The sequence below is a fragment of the Xenopus tropicalis genome, chromosome 3 (genome assembly GCF_000004195.4).
Source record: "Xenopus tropicalis strain Nigerian chromosome 3, UCB_Xtro_10.0, whole genome shotgun sequence".
Classification (NCBI taxonomy): domain Eukaryota; kingdom Metazoa; phylum Chordata; class Amphibia; order Anura; family Pipidae; genus Xenopus; species Xenopus tropicalis.
In genome coordinates this window covers 24377725-24394952 of record NC_030679.2, presented here as the reverse complement: position 1 = coordinate 24394952, position 17228 = coordinate 24377725, and the positions used below count along the sequence as shown (strand labels likewise).

The following is a 17228-nucleotide window of genomic DNA, read 5'->3' as shown; positions in this document are numbered from 1 at the left end:
CAAAATCCCAAATTCTTGGTCCTTACTGTGGGGATATCAACCGTCATTCATATGTGAAAGAATTATGTCATATTAAGATATACCCTTAAAATTCCAAATGCCTCCTCCTCCCCTGTGGATAGCAGTGCAACCCCCAGTACATAATTACACACCTTAGGGACCATTTAATGGCTATTTCCAACAAACTCCCACGAAAAACCCCTGCCAGGTTCACCTCCCACAAGCAGCATAGGGCAAGCAGAGTATGGCACACACAGGCAGGGTAGGGCAGGCAGAGTATGGCACACACAGGCAGGGTAGGGCAGGCAGAGTATGGCACACACAGGCAGGGTAGGGCAGGCAGAGTATGGCACACACAGGCAGGGTAGGGCAAGCAGAGTATGGCACACACAGGCAGCACTCTGCTTGTCCTATGCTGCCTGTGTGTGCCATACTCTGCCTGCCCTACCCTGACTGTGTGTGCCATACTCTACCTGCCCTACCCTTCCTGTGTGTACCATACCCTCCCTGCCCTATGCTGCCTGTGTGTGTCATACTCTGCCTACCCTATGCTCCCTGTGTGTGCCATACACACAGGGAGCATAGTCCAGGCAGTACCTACGTAGGTACCTACAGACATAGGTCTGAGGTGTGAAGAAGTGAACAATGTGGGTGATTACAGCCTGAGCCTGAGGTGTGAACACTGCAGGGGGTGAACAATGCAGTTATGAAAAGGTGTGAAAAACACAGGGGATTACATTTTTAAACAATACAGAGGGATTACAGCCTGACTCTGAGGTGATAACCATGCAGGGGGTCAGTTAATCTCAGTACTAATACCATTTAAAGCTTACTCAAAGGTAAGCCATCAAAGCAGCCAGACAGGTGGGGGGCCACACAGAGGGGGGTCGCGGGCCGCCAGTTGGACAGCACTGATCTAATATATTGTTATAGAGTTGAGTATATTGAGTTGATGCAAAACTGTTTTGTTTGGGCAGAAATTTATTTTTCTTGGCCATAATTTTTCTTGTGAGTGTTCCAAATAAGTAATTCAGCATTTGGAATGATTATACAGTTTCTCATTTAAAAAAAGTCAAGATCAGATTACCTGGAAGTGCATGGGCTTACATATATTCATACTGGTTTGGTCACACCATAGGCGGCTCACTCATATGAGTATAATCTGGGAATAAGGACCAATACCATACAATGACCAATATATACAAAGCAAGGCAAATAATAAATAGAAAGACTAAGTGAAAAGCAAATTAATGGACAGTCTAAGGATAGAGTGTTCCATAACAGTGCCCCTAACAGTAATTTATGCCGATATTATATCTTACAGGTTTTTTGTGAAGCTGTGGAATATCTCCTGGAAGCAGCTTCAAGAAAGGATTGAATGTGTTTTTAACAAAAGGGAAAATACATTTCAACGTTTTTTATTTTATTGAGCTTAATCTTTGTTCAAACACACAAACACACACTGTGTTTCCATTTTCCACTTACCATTACTATCCTAACCAACAGGACCTTAACAACCACACTTTCACTGTATGTCCCACTCCCTGTTAAATTGTAAGCTTTTGTGATCTGGGCCCAATTTTAACCGTGCATCTATTCTGGTGATGTTCTGACTTATGGCCTCTGTTTGTTTTTTTTTTTACAATTTATGGCTTTATAATGCAGCTTCTTAGATGTGTTCAAAATAGTACCAACAGCTAGAGGGCAGCAGGTCTAGGACCCCTGAAGGTACAAACTCCTTTAAATACCTAAGTGAAGTTATGAGTCATTATTGTGAAGTTAGCTATCATAATTCTGAGAGTTGGCACTGGTCACTTCTGCTATAAGATATAGAAGCGACCTGGTGCCGATATTAGATGGCATTTTACTGCTCACACATAACATTAAGAGATGAAATTCCAGTTTGATTCAACGGAACATACACCATAACCTAACTGCACTCTCTACACCAGAGATCCCCAACCTTTTATACCACATTTTTATGGAAAAAGTCTTGGGGAGCAACACAAACATGAAAAAGATTCCGGGGGTAGCAATATCGGCTATGATTGGCTACTTAATAGCCCCTATGTGAACTGGCAGCCTACAGAAGGCTCTGTTTGGCATTATACTTGGTTTTTATGCAACCAAAAGTTGTCAATTTACCAGAAATTAAAAAATGAGCACCTGCTTTGAGGCCACTGGGAGCAACATCCAAGGGGTTGGGGAGCACATGTTGCTCACAAGCCACTGATTGGGGATCACTGGTCTACACTTCACCTTGCTGGATGGACAGAAAGAGGGGGAAATAGGAGGCATGGCTCTGTTGAGTCAAGTGGCAAAAAAGCTAAAGAAGCCCTTTGCTGGGCCTTTATAAAGAGCTTGTTGCTGATCAGTATACAGGAAATTATTGTCTAACACCAACACAGTTTTCAAAGGGCACATGTCTTCTAGTAATACTCAAGCACAACCACGTACTGTAAGTAAGGTAACATATGTATGGTGTTTCTATAACATCAACAGCCAAGGCCAAGACCCGGACCAGGAATTTTGACACCACAGTCTTTGGGCAGATAACAGCCACATTCAAAATGCCATCAGCGGCCTCCTATGATACTCAAGGAGAATCTAGGGTAAACATCAGCCTAGGCTAAAGTAATATTAAATGTAATGAGCATGATATATGCAAATGTTCATGAAACTTTGATTCATTTTTTTTATTTTTTTATTTTACTCCTTTATGCTCAACTCAAACATCCAGTTGTACTGGGGGAATTCAAGCAGTGTAAGAGAGCAAGGGAAGATGATTGTCACTTGCAAGGGCATAGCATGGCTGCAGCCACAATGCTCACTAATGAAAGCTGCCGGCAGTATATCCCTATTGACAAGCTAAGATCCTAAGGAAATTCTGCATTGCAGGCAACAGGCCAGCGCTGAAGATAAAACAGATGGACAGCGGAGTGCCCCACAATGGGTGCAATGTGTACGTAGCCTAATGATAGCTAAATAGGAAGCCTACTGGGGTGTCAGCAGTGATATCCCAATTGCCAGATTGTCTAACTGACCTATGATCACCACTTCTGGCAAATAATAGTATATTGTAATCTGTTCCTCAGTGGAGGAATCTACATCTGGCATGTAATCACCGAGGTGGCCTCAGCCTTAATTACGTCTCTCTTACCCTGTTTAGCTATGGCCAGAATATTAATTCTATCTTACTACCATCATCACTGCACTACGCAGTATTTATAACTCATTTATTTATTCAAGCTGGGTTCTAAGTTAATTGACAACTATGGAAATGAATGATAATTCTTGGGGTTTATGTTAAAACTGCTTGTTTGGACCAAATGGCCATTTTTTGGCTTTTGTGGTTAGAAGAATTAATTGGATGGATAATTATTAGGGCACGTTTGGTAGGATTTAACCTACTGATAAAAAATTAATGAAAGACATTATCAACATGGGGGAAATTGGAAAGTTGTCTATAGTCCTAAATTAGGATGTCTGTTTACTGGTTAAACATGCAATAAACAGCTGAGCAACTGATTTGGTTTATCCTAGAACCTAAATAACTACATGCAGGTGGAAGATTGAAGGAGAAATAAGTGCTTTTACTAAACAAATGCCGAATAGATACTTCTATAAGTTCTATGAGTACATTATATATATATTAATAGTCTCACTAAGTTAACTGAATGCTCAGATATCTTTAGAGAGAATGAGGATTGATCCCCTAAGAAGAGGAATTTAGCTCACAGCTGAAATTTGCTGTACATTCTAATTTACTGTTGTAAACACCACTTTATATTCACCCTTTAGATTGTAAGCTCTTATAAGCAAGGCACATTGGTCCAGATTTATTTTGTAAACCTTGTTTGCTAAATTATGGTAAAACCAATGTTTGTTATAATGACGCTCCCCAAACAACAAGGGGTGCCTTGGCCGGGTTAGGAAGGCAGGGAGGATTTGGAGTAAAGCTGGGCTGTAAAGGGCTGGTGAGATAGGGGTTGCATATTCAGCAGTGCAAGGGGTAAAATCTTTATAGGTTGGTTGAAGGGTTTTATTGTCCCAACACTGGAGTGCCTTTTGGGTTGGTAAGCATTCCCATGTTGCCATTATCTGACGTTTTATATACATTCTAAGTTATAAGATATATATATACATTCTAATGTTTAAAACAATGTTGTATAAATAAAGCTGTGGCCTTTACAGTCCCATCCTGGACTCTGTGCCAATTCATATAGGGGTACCCAGGGGAGGGAGAGGTGGGCCAGTAGGACTGAATATGACATGGGATAACCAAGTGCATTGACGCTGCCCTGAGCAATAAATGTTGCTAGTAACTTGCGGGCACTATATAATAAAGGATGAGACCCTTAAATATATTTGAAGTAAAATTGATATCAGAATTTCTATATACACTGTTAAGAGCTTATGGCGGGCCTAATCAGATATTGAACCAAAAGGGCATGTAGGGGGGCTTGAACCCAAAAAAGGTGTAGAAAAGCCTCTGCTCAAAAAGAAAATTTATACTCATTTTTTGATAAACCCAATAGGGCTGTAATTAAGGGCTAATTATATCTTAGTTGGGATCAAGTACAGGTACTGTTTTATTATTACAGAGAAAAGGGAATCATTTAACCATTAAATAAACCCAATAGGGCTGTTCTGCCCCAATAAGGGGTAATTATATCTTAGTTGGGATCAAGTACAGGTACTGTTTTATTATTACAGAGAAAAGGGAATCATTTAACCATTAAATAAACCCAATAGGGCTGTTCTGCCCCCAATAAGGGGTAATTATATCTTAGTTGGGATCAAGTACAGGTACTGTTTTATTATTACAGAGAAAAGGGAAATCATTTAACCATTAAATAAACCCAATAGGGCTGTTCTGCCCCAATAAGTGGTAATTATATCTTAGTTGGGATCTAGTACAGGTACTGTTTTATTATTACAGAGAAAAGGGAATCATTTAACCATTAAATAAACCCAATAGGGCTGTTCTGCCCCCAATAAGGGGTAATTATATCTTAGTTGGGATCAAGTACAGGTACTGTTTTATTATTACAGAGAAAAGGGAATCATTTAACCATTAAATAAACCCAATAGGGCAGTTCTGCCCCCAATAAGGGGTAATTATATCATAGTTGGGATCAAGTACAGGTACTGTTTTATTATTACAGAGAAAAAGGAAATCATTTTTTAAAATCTGAATTATTTGCTTAAAATGGAGTCTATTGAAGATGGTCTTTCTGTAATTCAGATATTTTGTATAACAGGATTTTGGATAACGGATCCCATACCTGTACATACATTTTTTAATCCATCATTTCCAATACTTGTATGACCTTGTAGATGCTACCACTCTATACAGAGGCTTTACTAGGCGGGGCCTAAGGTTAGCATGAATGGGGTCATAGGAAATACATAAAGCTAAAACTATAATTTGCCATCCTTGGTATCAGACCCACAAAGAATTAAATTCCAAAGTTCAAGCAGATTTAGCAATTGTTTGAAGAGCTTGCTGGAACTTTTACTGCAAATGAAGCGATATTATGAATATACATGAAGTGTGAACACAGAAGAAATGGGCGGAATATGAACATTTGCCGCATGTATCCAATCAGCATTGAGAAAACTCATTTATTTTATCAAAGTCTTCACAAATGAATCCTCTTTGTCATCCTGCTGCTTCCCTTGACAACATCATGAGAATGCCTGATATCCAAGGCAGTGATGGGAGCAGTTCCCTTACACTATCTTCTACAAGATATATGGGCTCGCTGCTCCTTTTTTTTTTTTTTAAGTTTTCCTTTTTTTTTAATTGGACTTTTCCTTTCTAGAAGTACAGTAGCACTTTATAAACAGTTATTGTCTGGCTATAAACTGACATGCTTACAATTCTCAAGGGTAGCAGAAGGGTATCAAGATTAAGGTGGATGTCAGCCACGAGTGCACCTTACTGCCTGTGATCAGAATAAATAGAAGCAGCCAGAATGGGCAGAAAGAAAAAAAAAAAAAACACTTGAAAAATAGACGATGATGGATGGGAAACATCATGAGCTGGAAATTTGAGATAAGCAACAATTATAACCTTAATAGGGTTTTTGGCTGCAGATATTAAGCTGTATTCCCTAATCAAACGGCGATGGATTCATTCTTCAGACAAACGCTCTTCTATCATACTTAATATTCTTCATTCATAAACTGCTTACATGCAAACAGCTCCGACTCCCATCCCGTTGGAAGAGTTTAGAAAGGCGCAAATGATTTGCATTATAAACAGAAATGAAAAGGCCTGTCCATAAGAGCAGCAGCATGCACATATCCCTACAATGATAAACATACCATTAAATGCAATACACAGTCTTACAATGTCACCAAGGAAATTAGATATCTATAAATGGTAATATACTAGTTTCATGTTACCCACGCTAATTCTGCATGAAGGAAACCCAAATCTTTTATCCCCATATCTCATTATTTCCCTTCGTGAAACGTCTCAACATCAGATTTGATGATGTGAGACATTTTAAAAAGCAATTTCTGTCACTTGCTCGGCTTGATCTCAGCCTTGCGCTCTGTTTTATAGAAACGTGAATAAACATCAGTCCACACCTCAGCCAGAAACTAAAACACTGTGCACTGACTCCATCTACAGGCCGTTAGCCTAGCGACACACTCTGTTTTCCTGTTGGGTGGGAGAATGCATGGTGAATGGTGATTTTTCCACAGCAAATATTGCTTGCAATATGTATATATATATATATATATATATTAGCTGAATATAAATCAGGAAAAGGGGAAAGAGGGTTAGGCATAATAGGAAAAAGTGATGGTATGGGAGAGAGGGAATGAGAAATGGTTTTTGCAGCTTTACTTGCTTTCCAGTAGATACGATGAAGTTTTGAGCAGCCCAAACTAAGGCATGGATACAGAAATGATGGGAGCAATATTTATATGACTGCACACATGGAAAAGGCATTTCTAAACATGCCACAGTGATTCTACAGACTGTAACCCAATGCCCTTGCTCATTAGTAGGAAAGAAATGCACATTTTATAGACCCCGTGTACTACACCAGACAACATGGATTAAATAATGCAAGCTTCAGGCTCTTCTGCAGTCAAAGTGTTTTCAGTAGCGACCTTTAAGAACAAGCAAGGGGAATCTTGACTCAGTATATTGTTTCTTTTTTATTTGACCCCATGATTAGCACAGTTGGACAGCGACTGGCGCATTATTATCACTATGGGTAAAAATAAGGCTGAAAAGAAATCATCACTGATTGTAAGAAACAGTCTAGTTACATCTAGTTACTAGGCCCTTTAAAGGATGAAATCAAAAGTACAACATGGTTTTCCATTAACCACCTAGTTTATATGTATTTCCCAAGCACTATTCTATCTATCTATCTATCTATCTATCTATCTATCTATCTATATACATCTATCCATCTATCTATCCATCTATCATGTATCCATTATCTCTTTCTCCCCTATCTCTCTATCTATCATATATCTCTCTATCTATCTATCTATCTATCTATCTATCTATCATCTTTCTATCTATCTTTCTATCTATCTATCTATCATCATCTCTCTACCCTATCTATCTATCTATCTATCTATCTATCTATCTATCTATCAATCTATCTATCTATCTATCTATCTATCTATCATCTATCTAGCTATATCTATCTATCTATCTATCTATCTATCTATCTATCTATCTATCTATCTATCTATCTATCATCTATCTAGCTATATCTATCTATCTATCATCTATGTCTCCTACAGAAGCCATTAAACATATGGTGAAATCCAAGTCATTATTTATAGTGCATGATTAATTTATGGGGCCTGTGTTACATGTCAGCGTGCAGCACATTCATTCATGTTACCAGACTCTAATTTATCTATATTTGTTTGTATCCATAGTTAGGCCATAACCATTTTCATTTACATTTATTGAAGGAATGGGTTAACACTGAAGATCTGAATGAATGGGTTAACTGAAGATATAAATGCTGAGAGGGTGTACTCCAGCCAAAGCATTCCAATGAAAGTTATTCCATATAAATATATATATACACATCTTTAGCTTAAAATCCCGCTCACCTTATTTCACTTGTAAGGTTTAGCATAATGGTCCAGGCCCAGAGACAATCTAAGAACGTCAGTCTCCTCTTCATCTTGACCCTTCAGACCTGTAAAATGAAAACCAGAAGAAAATGAAAGACTAAACCTAATCATGATATAAGAAACCCTTCTTCAGCTAAGCTCTTCACTCCAGCCTCACTCCAGGTACAGTGTTAACTTAATGGTGGAACTTTGAGACTCATTTCAATGTGTTTCATGGGTTAAAATGACTGTGTCTGAATACTGAAGTTTGAATTTATGAAATGTATGAAACCCTTAAGCAGCCAATAAAAAGCAGATATATATATATATAGTTTTTCAGCTAAAACATCCAGCTCTATCAATGTTATACTAATTCCTCAAAGTACTCAGGTCTCACTTAGCAATCTCTGACTCCCTTGCACCTTTCCTAGAGGTTTATGTGTTCAAAGCAAGCCTGTAAGTGAAAGTTAAAAGGAAACCACGAATCCCCTACTGAGTGTGAATGTGAATATGTAATTGCCTTCTTCTCTGATCTCAAAACACAAGTTATAAATGTATATATTGGTATGGACAATATTGCATTAACATCTGTCTTTACGTACATATATGGATTATTCTTTCTGACAAATACCATGAAATCCCCGACAGGATTTTGTACGATCGCGGCTTTGCAATCGGTAGCTGCGACTGACACACTCACTAATAAGGAGGCAGCGGTGCACGTATCAGTCTAGAAGACTTTCCTGGTTTCTACATACACTCTCCCACTTATCATACATCGATACACTTGTCGCTGCGACAATCACTAACGTCCAAAAAAAGCCCTTATTATAAAATAGGGAGGCGGGTGTGATTTAGCGCAGGCTCCATTGTGATCTCAATGCATGCAGCAGCTTGTTGGCGATCAAGGTGTTCGTATTGGGAACTACTTAAACGTCCATGATCCGCTTGAAAAGCTGCTGCTGCTACAGCTGCGATTTAATATTCCGAGAAAGCAGCCACCGATGTGCTCCTATTGTTAAACTATTCATCTGCCCTCCTTCCTTGTCTCCAGTTGCCCCACAGGCAGTAACGCTTCCCCCCCCCCCCCCCCCCCCCCCCCCCACGAATCCTGCCGCTCGCAACTTCGCGATGATAAGACGAGCGATCGAAAACGCGCCGTTTCTCTAGATAAAAAAATAAAAAAAACCGCACATCTGCCGCATCTGAAAGCGCTGTCAGACAGTTACAACTGCAGAGGTTGGTTCGTTCCGACCAAGTGGTGGGTTAAAAAAAAAAAAGAATAAAAAGATGAGATGTTTGGAGGGAAAAGAGCGCATTAAGTTGTCTATATGGATAGGCTGGTACCCGGCGATCGCTGCAAGCTGCTCCAATGTCCATCGATCACTGCAGATTTCTAAAGTGTGAATGAGAAATGGTTTTTCTCAGCTTCAGTGTTCCAAAAAAAAAAAAAAATGGAATCCCACCGGTGGCATTTAGGGTATGTGAAAGCCTTACCTGGGGCAAGTGGCAGCTGGGGACGCCTGGATACTGTAGGAGTGCGATGGCAAGAAGGTCGCTTGAGAAATCCAGCCTGATGAAAGTGACTTGGAGAGCCGGGGAGAAGCAATGTGTCTGGGTGCTGCTGGGAGCTACCCTCGGCCCTGCCTCTCACTCAGCCAGCAATGCATCACAGCTTCCCTCCTTCACAATCAACCCCCCCAAATTCCTTCCCCGTTTGGAGATCACGGCTACAACAAAGCTTTTTTTTCCCTATTCCAAGACAGCCAAAGTCTGTATCCTGCCCGGACAGCCTTATGGGCGTATCTAGGAGCTGAGCACACGGAGCTGCAGGGTCCTAAGTCGCAGAAGCAGCGAAGAGAGTTGCTGACCGTGGTGCTGAAATCCATCTGCATGGCAGGCTGCTCCATAGTCACATGAAAGGGCAGAGGCTTTTCCTTTGCTGGAATCCCATCACTTGCCACTCACATCTGTCAAACTACTGTGCTATTCTTACCCTATGCAATCCTATAGCTATGCAATTCTCTGTATAGACTGCAAGTTACATAAGACTTTATTTTCTGCCCCACTGGCAATAGAACAAGACATTAGGGTTGATTCACTAAAGGTCGATAAGAGTTATCACATGCTTGTTTGCATTAAAATTGACGGAAAAAAAAACGCGTGATTCACTAAAGTATTATCGCATGAAAAAAAAAAAAAAAAGTATTATCGCATGGGTTAAGTGGCATATCGCGTGCATTAAATAGCACGCAACCAAATGCATTAATTTTACCGCATTGCGTTAATTCTCGTGCATTAATAATACTAACGCATGATTCACAAACATTTAGGGGCACATTTACTAAGCCACGAACGGGCCGAATGCGTCCGATTGCGTTTTTTTCGTAATGATCGGTAATTTGCGATTTTTTCGGAAAAATGTCGCGACTTTTTCGTTACTAATACGATTTGTGCGAAAAAACGCGGGTTTTTTGTAGCCATTCCGAAAGTTGCGCAAAATCTGGTGATTTTTCGTAGCGTTAAAACTTGCGCAAAAAGTTGCGCTTTTTTCGTAGCGTTAAAACTCGCGCGAAACGTTGCACCTTTTAAGTTTTAACGCTATGAAAAAGGCGCAACATTTCGCACAAGTTTTAGCGCTACAAAAAAATCGGCAGATTTTGCGCAACTTTCGGAATGGCTACGAAAAACTCGCGTTTTTTTGCGCAAATCGTATTGGTAACGAAAAAGTCGTAAAGACGCCGAAAAAATCGCAAAAAATACGAAAAAGTCGCAAAATGTTCGTTTTCAAATCGGAATTTTTCCAATTCGGTTCAGTCTTAGTAAATGTGCCCCTTGGACGCGCTAAATATCGCATTTGTCTGTGCTAAAATTAACACCTACTTGAGGCAGGCGGTAATTATAGAAAAGTACAGTTAATGAGCTTTTGGCAATAAAATATGGACTTTGCAGTGGGATTTATTCAAGTCTGTGTTGGCCCCAGAGTGATGCAGCCGCCAGTTTGCAGTGAAACGGTCATTTTCAGAACAGTAGTTTTCCGAAAGTAATGGCATATATGGCTAATATTTTGTGCGTTTTTTTGCACGCGGTGACAATTTGTGCGCGCTGCGTTGATTATTGCGCGTTGCGTTAAATACCGTGCGAAAATAGTCTTCACGACTTAAATAACGCAAACAGCATTGCGTCTAAATTAATGCAAGTATCCTTTTAGTGAATTGTGCATTGAGACGCGAAAAATAAGACGCAATAAAAATTTTAACGCACGCTATAAATAACGAATGTTTTAACGCACCCTAGTGAATCAACCCTATTGCCTCCTCCTGTACATTAAAGATGTTATTAAAAAATGGTCAGCGGTTACATCTGTAAATGTAATTGCCAGAGAAAGCAGTGTCTGCCTTGCCCTTTATTCTCTCCGCACTCCCGCCTCCGTGTAGCAGAAGCCAGCTGATTCACAGGCCTGCAGGCGCACTGTCTTCTGCTACATTGTTTCAAGAGTCGGAAACAGAACAGGGGACGAACACACGCTGCTTTCAAATGCAGTTACACCTACAAAGTTTTTGAATAATGTACTGTCTATTGGAAAGTTGCTTAGAATAGCACTTTCTTTCATTATGCAAAAAAAAATCAGTTTAGGGTGGATATGCTCTTTGATAAATATGTCCAGTACAGACTGTTAAAAATACAAATCCTTACCCTTTCAGATATCCATAGTTATCCTATTTTTAAATGTCATTTATTTCCCGTTTTTAGTGTTTACACACCCACCCCCTTGTTCTATGAAATTCTTAAACCAATTATAATATATAGATATATACATAGATATTTATTTAATTAGACCTTCTCTGCAGAATTTTATAATAAATTGCACCTGCCATTATCATATTGTACAGGTATGGGACCCATTATCCAGAATGTATGGGACCTGGGGTCTTCCGGATAAGGGATCTTTCCGTAGTTTGGATCAACATGCTTTACGTTAACTAAAAAATCATTTAAACATGAAATTAACCCAATAGGATTGTTTTGCCCCCAATAAGGGGTAATTATATCTTAGTTGGGATCAAGTACAGGTACTGTTTTATTATTACAGAGAAAAGGGAATCATTTAACCATTAAATAAACCCAATAGGGCTGTTCTGCCCCAATAAGGGGTAATTATATCTTAGTTGGGATCAAGTACAGGTACTGTTTTATTATTACAGAGAAAAGGGAATCATTTAACCATTAAATAAACCCAATAGGGCTGTTCTGCCCCCAATAAGGGGTAATTATATGTTAGTTGGGATCAAGTACAGGTACTGTTTTATTATTACAGAGAAAAAGGAAATCATTTTTAAAAATTAGAATTATTTGCTTATAATGGAGTCTATGGGAGATGGCTTTTCCGTAATTCGGAACTTTCTCGATAACAGGTTTCCGGATAACGGATCAGATGCTATCAGCAAACCTTTCTAATTGCTCATTTCACTTATCCACCTGGTACTTTTAGGTAATTTACCTATGTTATCTCCTCCTTTGCTGCTGGTAACTGTAAAGCCTTTGCTCCCATGCCGCTAGTTCTGCTGATATATTTCCCAGTGTAAAACAAGTCTAAGGACATCCCTTACGCTTTCTGTCATGTGCCTTCCTCGCAAAGCTCCATTGCCCTACTATACAAGACAGGAAAGATGTCTGTTAATGAACCCCTTCAGCAACAGTTCTATCATGCTGCCCATTACTTAATGCCTTCTGATTCATAGCTAGTAGCCAGCTGGTCCTGTTCCACATACCGCCTGTCAGCTAAGCCCTTATGTGTCGTGTTGAACATGCTGCCCATTTTGAGACATGTAGTACTTGGTCTCTATGACTTAAATCCTTTAGACTCTATTTTATCTGATCCTTTTTCTATTTTTATTTGACAGTTGGATTAAATATTCCTGGATTACAAGCTCTGTGTGAAGAACACAGCGCCTCTGTTTATGGAAAGGGCTTATTATTTTGGTCTGACTCCTGGGGCTTGTCCTCGAGCCTGGTGATTATTACAGGGCTGAATACGGAGTTGGAATTGAAACTGACCCAGACCCAAGCCCCTTTAACAGTTTATGACATTTTGTCATCCAATAAAAGCACATTTTTTTTAAAAAATAAAATGCATGTCATTACAAACCAGGGATACAGGAGGGCTTCCCATTGGTGATTAGCCAATCTGTCCCGTTTCGATTTGCTGAAAAATTAGCAAAACTATGGAAAAATGTGCGCCTATTTTGACGCAACCACATCTTTTTTCGACGCAGCCACTAATTTTCGATGTGAAATTTCGCAAAACAATTCGCGAAGTGTGGAAATTCACTGTGAATCCATGTCTGATGAAAAAATTCGCTCATCGCCTCTTCCCATGTCATCTGATGGTAAAATATGCTGGTATATTATACAGGTGTAGGATCCATTATCTGGAAACCTGTTATCTAGAAAGCCCCTAATTACTGTAGGGCCATCCACCATAGACTCCATTTTAAGCAAATAATTCACATTTTAAAAACACGATTTAATTAGTCCTCATTGGAGGCAAAACAATCCTATTGGATGCATGTTATGTTTAAATTATTATTTGATAGACTTAAGGTATAACTATCCAAATTACAGAAAGATCCCTTATTCAGAAAACCCCAGGTCTGAGCATTCTGGATAACAGGTCCCTAACTACACCTGTAGTGTGACGACTATCTATCCACTAGAACGTTGATGATTTGATAAATCAAAAAGAGGTATGTTATGGCTGTGAAGTTATATACAAGATGCTATGACCATCTTTATAATGTATTTTATCCCTATGAGCTTTCCTTATATTTGGCTTCCTGTTAAAATTGTAAGATACCATAGGAACATAGGTATAAATATGAGCTCATTTGTTATTGTGTAAAACAGCACCAATGCATCAACTCTGCAAGCAACTGCAGCAACAGCAGCAAAAATCCCATTATAGCACTAAGATGATGAAAACTTCTGCTGACAAGCAGCTTTCCATTATGTGATTACATTAACCCAATGCACCACTGAAAACAAAAATGTTACCGTAATTAAATATTTCATAAATATAAAGAGATATCCCCACAGTCCACTTTCTATAACCAATACAACTTTAGAACTATACCTCCGTAGACCAGACCTATCCAAGATATTGACATATCTATACACTTTTCTGATTAATCTGCAACCCAATACTTTCCTTCAGACCAAACAAAAATGGACAGGCAATATACCGGATCTAGATGAGGAGATGTGGGAATAGGCACTTGATTGGGTGCCCCAAGTCACTATGTCAGCCAGGGACAGGTACGTTTATTCATAGAGTCTACTTGACCCATGCAGAGACTGTACGAAATATATCCGGGGGCCTCTGACCAATGTCGTAAATGCTGAAGTTATGTTGGTTCCCTTTTCCACATGATTTCGGAGTGTCCAGTCCTATGTACCTTCTGGTGTGAAATACTGACATACTATATATTGAGCATATACTTGTATTTCCCAACATATTGTCACCAAGCATGTGTTTACTGGGTATAACTGGTGATCTCAATATGAGAAACCACAAGAAAGTCAAACAACCCTCCCTCTCTGTCATTCTGGAAAAAACAGATCAATGAAACCGTCCCCAAATAAAAGCTAGTATACCTCGCTAGGGGATGCCCAGAAAAATATGACAAAATTTGGCAACAACAGCAACAGATTTAGACACTATATCTAACTGCGCTTGGTGCTTGTATGTGCCCCCCAGGCTCTTCTCTCTTCTCTTCCTTCTTCTTTACTTCTCTATGTCTTATCTTCTTTTGTTGTAATTAATGCTTGTTGAAAAAACTTGAAAAAAAATAAAAATTAATAGATATGAAACAGGATTTTTCAAAATCTTATATTGGGGCATCACACATGAATAAAGGGTTTCCAGTTTTGTGGTAAATGTCTACATAGTAGGACCATTTTGGTATGTGTGTGACCTGTAGTAGGCTTATAGCGTGCAAGGCAACCATGGAAAAGCTGTCGTGGCACTGATTGCTTCAAATCATAGTCTACAAAATTAGTGATTAGGAATATGGGCATCTTGTCATCGTAGGTGACTTTTGGTTTGGGCTACATTTTGAGATTTCCATATTTCCAGGCCTTTGATTGCTACAGGCTTCAGTAAACTAAGTGGCGGAAAATCTTAGGGTTCATTTACATCCGCACACACACATCCCCACAGTAAGGAGCATCGAAAACCACCTTCATTAAAGATACTTGTGGTCAAATGCCCTCTGCCAACTTCCATATAGTAGCACTCAATAGCGATCAGTCCGTCTTACCTTCCCTTCTGAATTCTGAGTGCGAATCCTAAAGCTGCCATCACCTCCTGACCAGGCGGAAGCTCCAGAGTCAGGGTTGCATCCAACTCAACACCCGCATTGGGCACACAGTGACACATGAATTCTGGGAAAAAAACATGACCATTGTGTAAATAATTTCACTTTAATCACACCATCCGGATACGTAATGCAGTCAGTAGGATAAGTGGAGTCAATATGCATTTTTTTTTGTTTTTTATTTAATTGTGTGAAAAAAAAACTATTCCATGAAACAAAATGCATGGCAAAATTCAAGCTCAGACTAAAAAAAAAATTTCGCCACTTTCAAAAAAGCGTTTTTTTTTTCCCTACAGGTGAAAATATTTGCTCATACCTACATCAGTGGCTAAAGTCAGGCATATTGTGTTTTCTGATAACCTCCAGAAAATGGTACATGTGTAAAGGTAAATGGTACTACCTTACGGTTAGTGTGCCTTTAAATGATATCTCTTGCAAGCTGAATGGCTGAGCGCATCACTTCGGGGCACATTTGTTAAAGCGTGTAAATGAAACAGCATTTAGTGCCATGAAAAATTACACATTTATAAAGCTGTGCAATGATTTCATGTAACTTCTTACAGCATTTTATATCACATTTATGTCACAAGAGATTTATGGCCACCTGAATTTATCCAGTTGACCTCAGTCGATCATCCCAGGTCTAGAGTGGACTGGCATAAACATACACACCTTATAAAATATATAGATATACTGTATATCAATATCTTTGTAATTAATTGTTTCTGTGTAAGTTTATACAGCTTTATAAATATATATATACATAGACATCCATCGAGGCAGAGATATGTAAAAGTACTAAATTATTCTGTTAAAAACAAAAAGAAAAAAAATTCTGAAAACTCTATGACTGCTATCGGAAGAATTGCCCCAGCAGCACAAAATTATATGGCCAATTGAGGACTATTGATTATATTAATTTGGCTTTACTTCTCAACGGAGCTACAGCTAAAGCTACATTTTTTTATTTTTATGGCAGAGGGAAAAATTTAGATGGCAAGTACATTTTGTCAATAAAAAACATTGATGCAGCTGACTGTGTGGCTGTAGTATGAAGCCTGAAATGCATAAGGTTTCATGTCTAGCACTCACCCAGCACCTGATCTGGGAACCAGAACTTATATTATATTGTCACCCACTGTGACCTACAGCACTTATTTTGTATTGTTACCCACTGTGACCTACAGCACTTATATTTGCCTATTTGTGTCTGTAAGTTACCCCTCCCATATAGATTGTAAGCTCTACGGGGCAGGGACCTCCTTCCTCTTGTTTCTTTGACTCTTAACTTCTTGCAACTGTATCTTGTATTTATTGTTATACTGTGTATTTATCTATTATTATCTTAATAACCCCCTGTTTGTATTAATGTATTCTACTGTACAGCGCTGCGTACATAAGTAGCGCTTTATAAATAAAGATATACATACATACATGTCTATGGCTTACCTGGACAATCAGATGAATAAGGAAGCTGACAGTATGACATCTGGGAGTTTCCATTGGTTGACAGGTCTTTTAATGGCATATTATGGTGCAGTTACAGACTACTTTTTATATGTTTTGCAGAAGGATCATATATAGAGAGGCAAATATAGCCTGATAAATTAGAAGCATTTGTTTGGTCATAAAACAATTGTCAAGTAGTAGGTAAAGGGGAATGTATATATTTTGTTATAGAATAAGGTTCTAGACAAATCACTCAAATTTAGATACAACTGAATGATAATGTAATTTTAATAA

The 17228-nt window shown here is 38.9% G+C and overlaps 1 protein-coding gene across 1 annotated transcript in view; it reads right to left on the bottom strand.

Moving 5' to 3' along the window:
• Positions 1–9940, bottom strand: part of gabra1 (gamma-aminobutyric acid (GABA) A receptor, alpha 1) — a 96167-nt gene extending 86227 nt beyond the window's left edge. The window contains exons 1-2 of the mRNA XM_031898734.1: positions 9607–9940; positions 8107–8195 (exon numbers count right to left, since the gene is read on the bottom strand). Coding sequence (XP_031754594.1) covers positions 8107–8180 — 74 coding nt within the window. The 5' untranslated portion in view covers positions 8181–8195; positions 9607–9940. The remainder of the gene's footprint in view (positions 1–8106; positions 8196–9606) is intronic.
• Positions 9941–17228: the final 7288 nt, after the last annotated feature.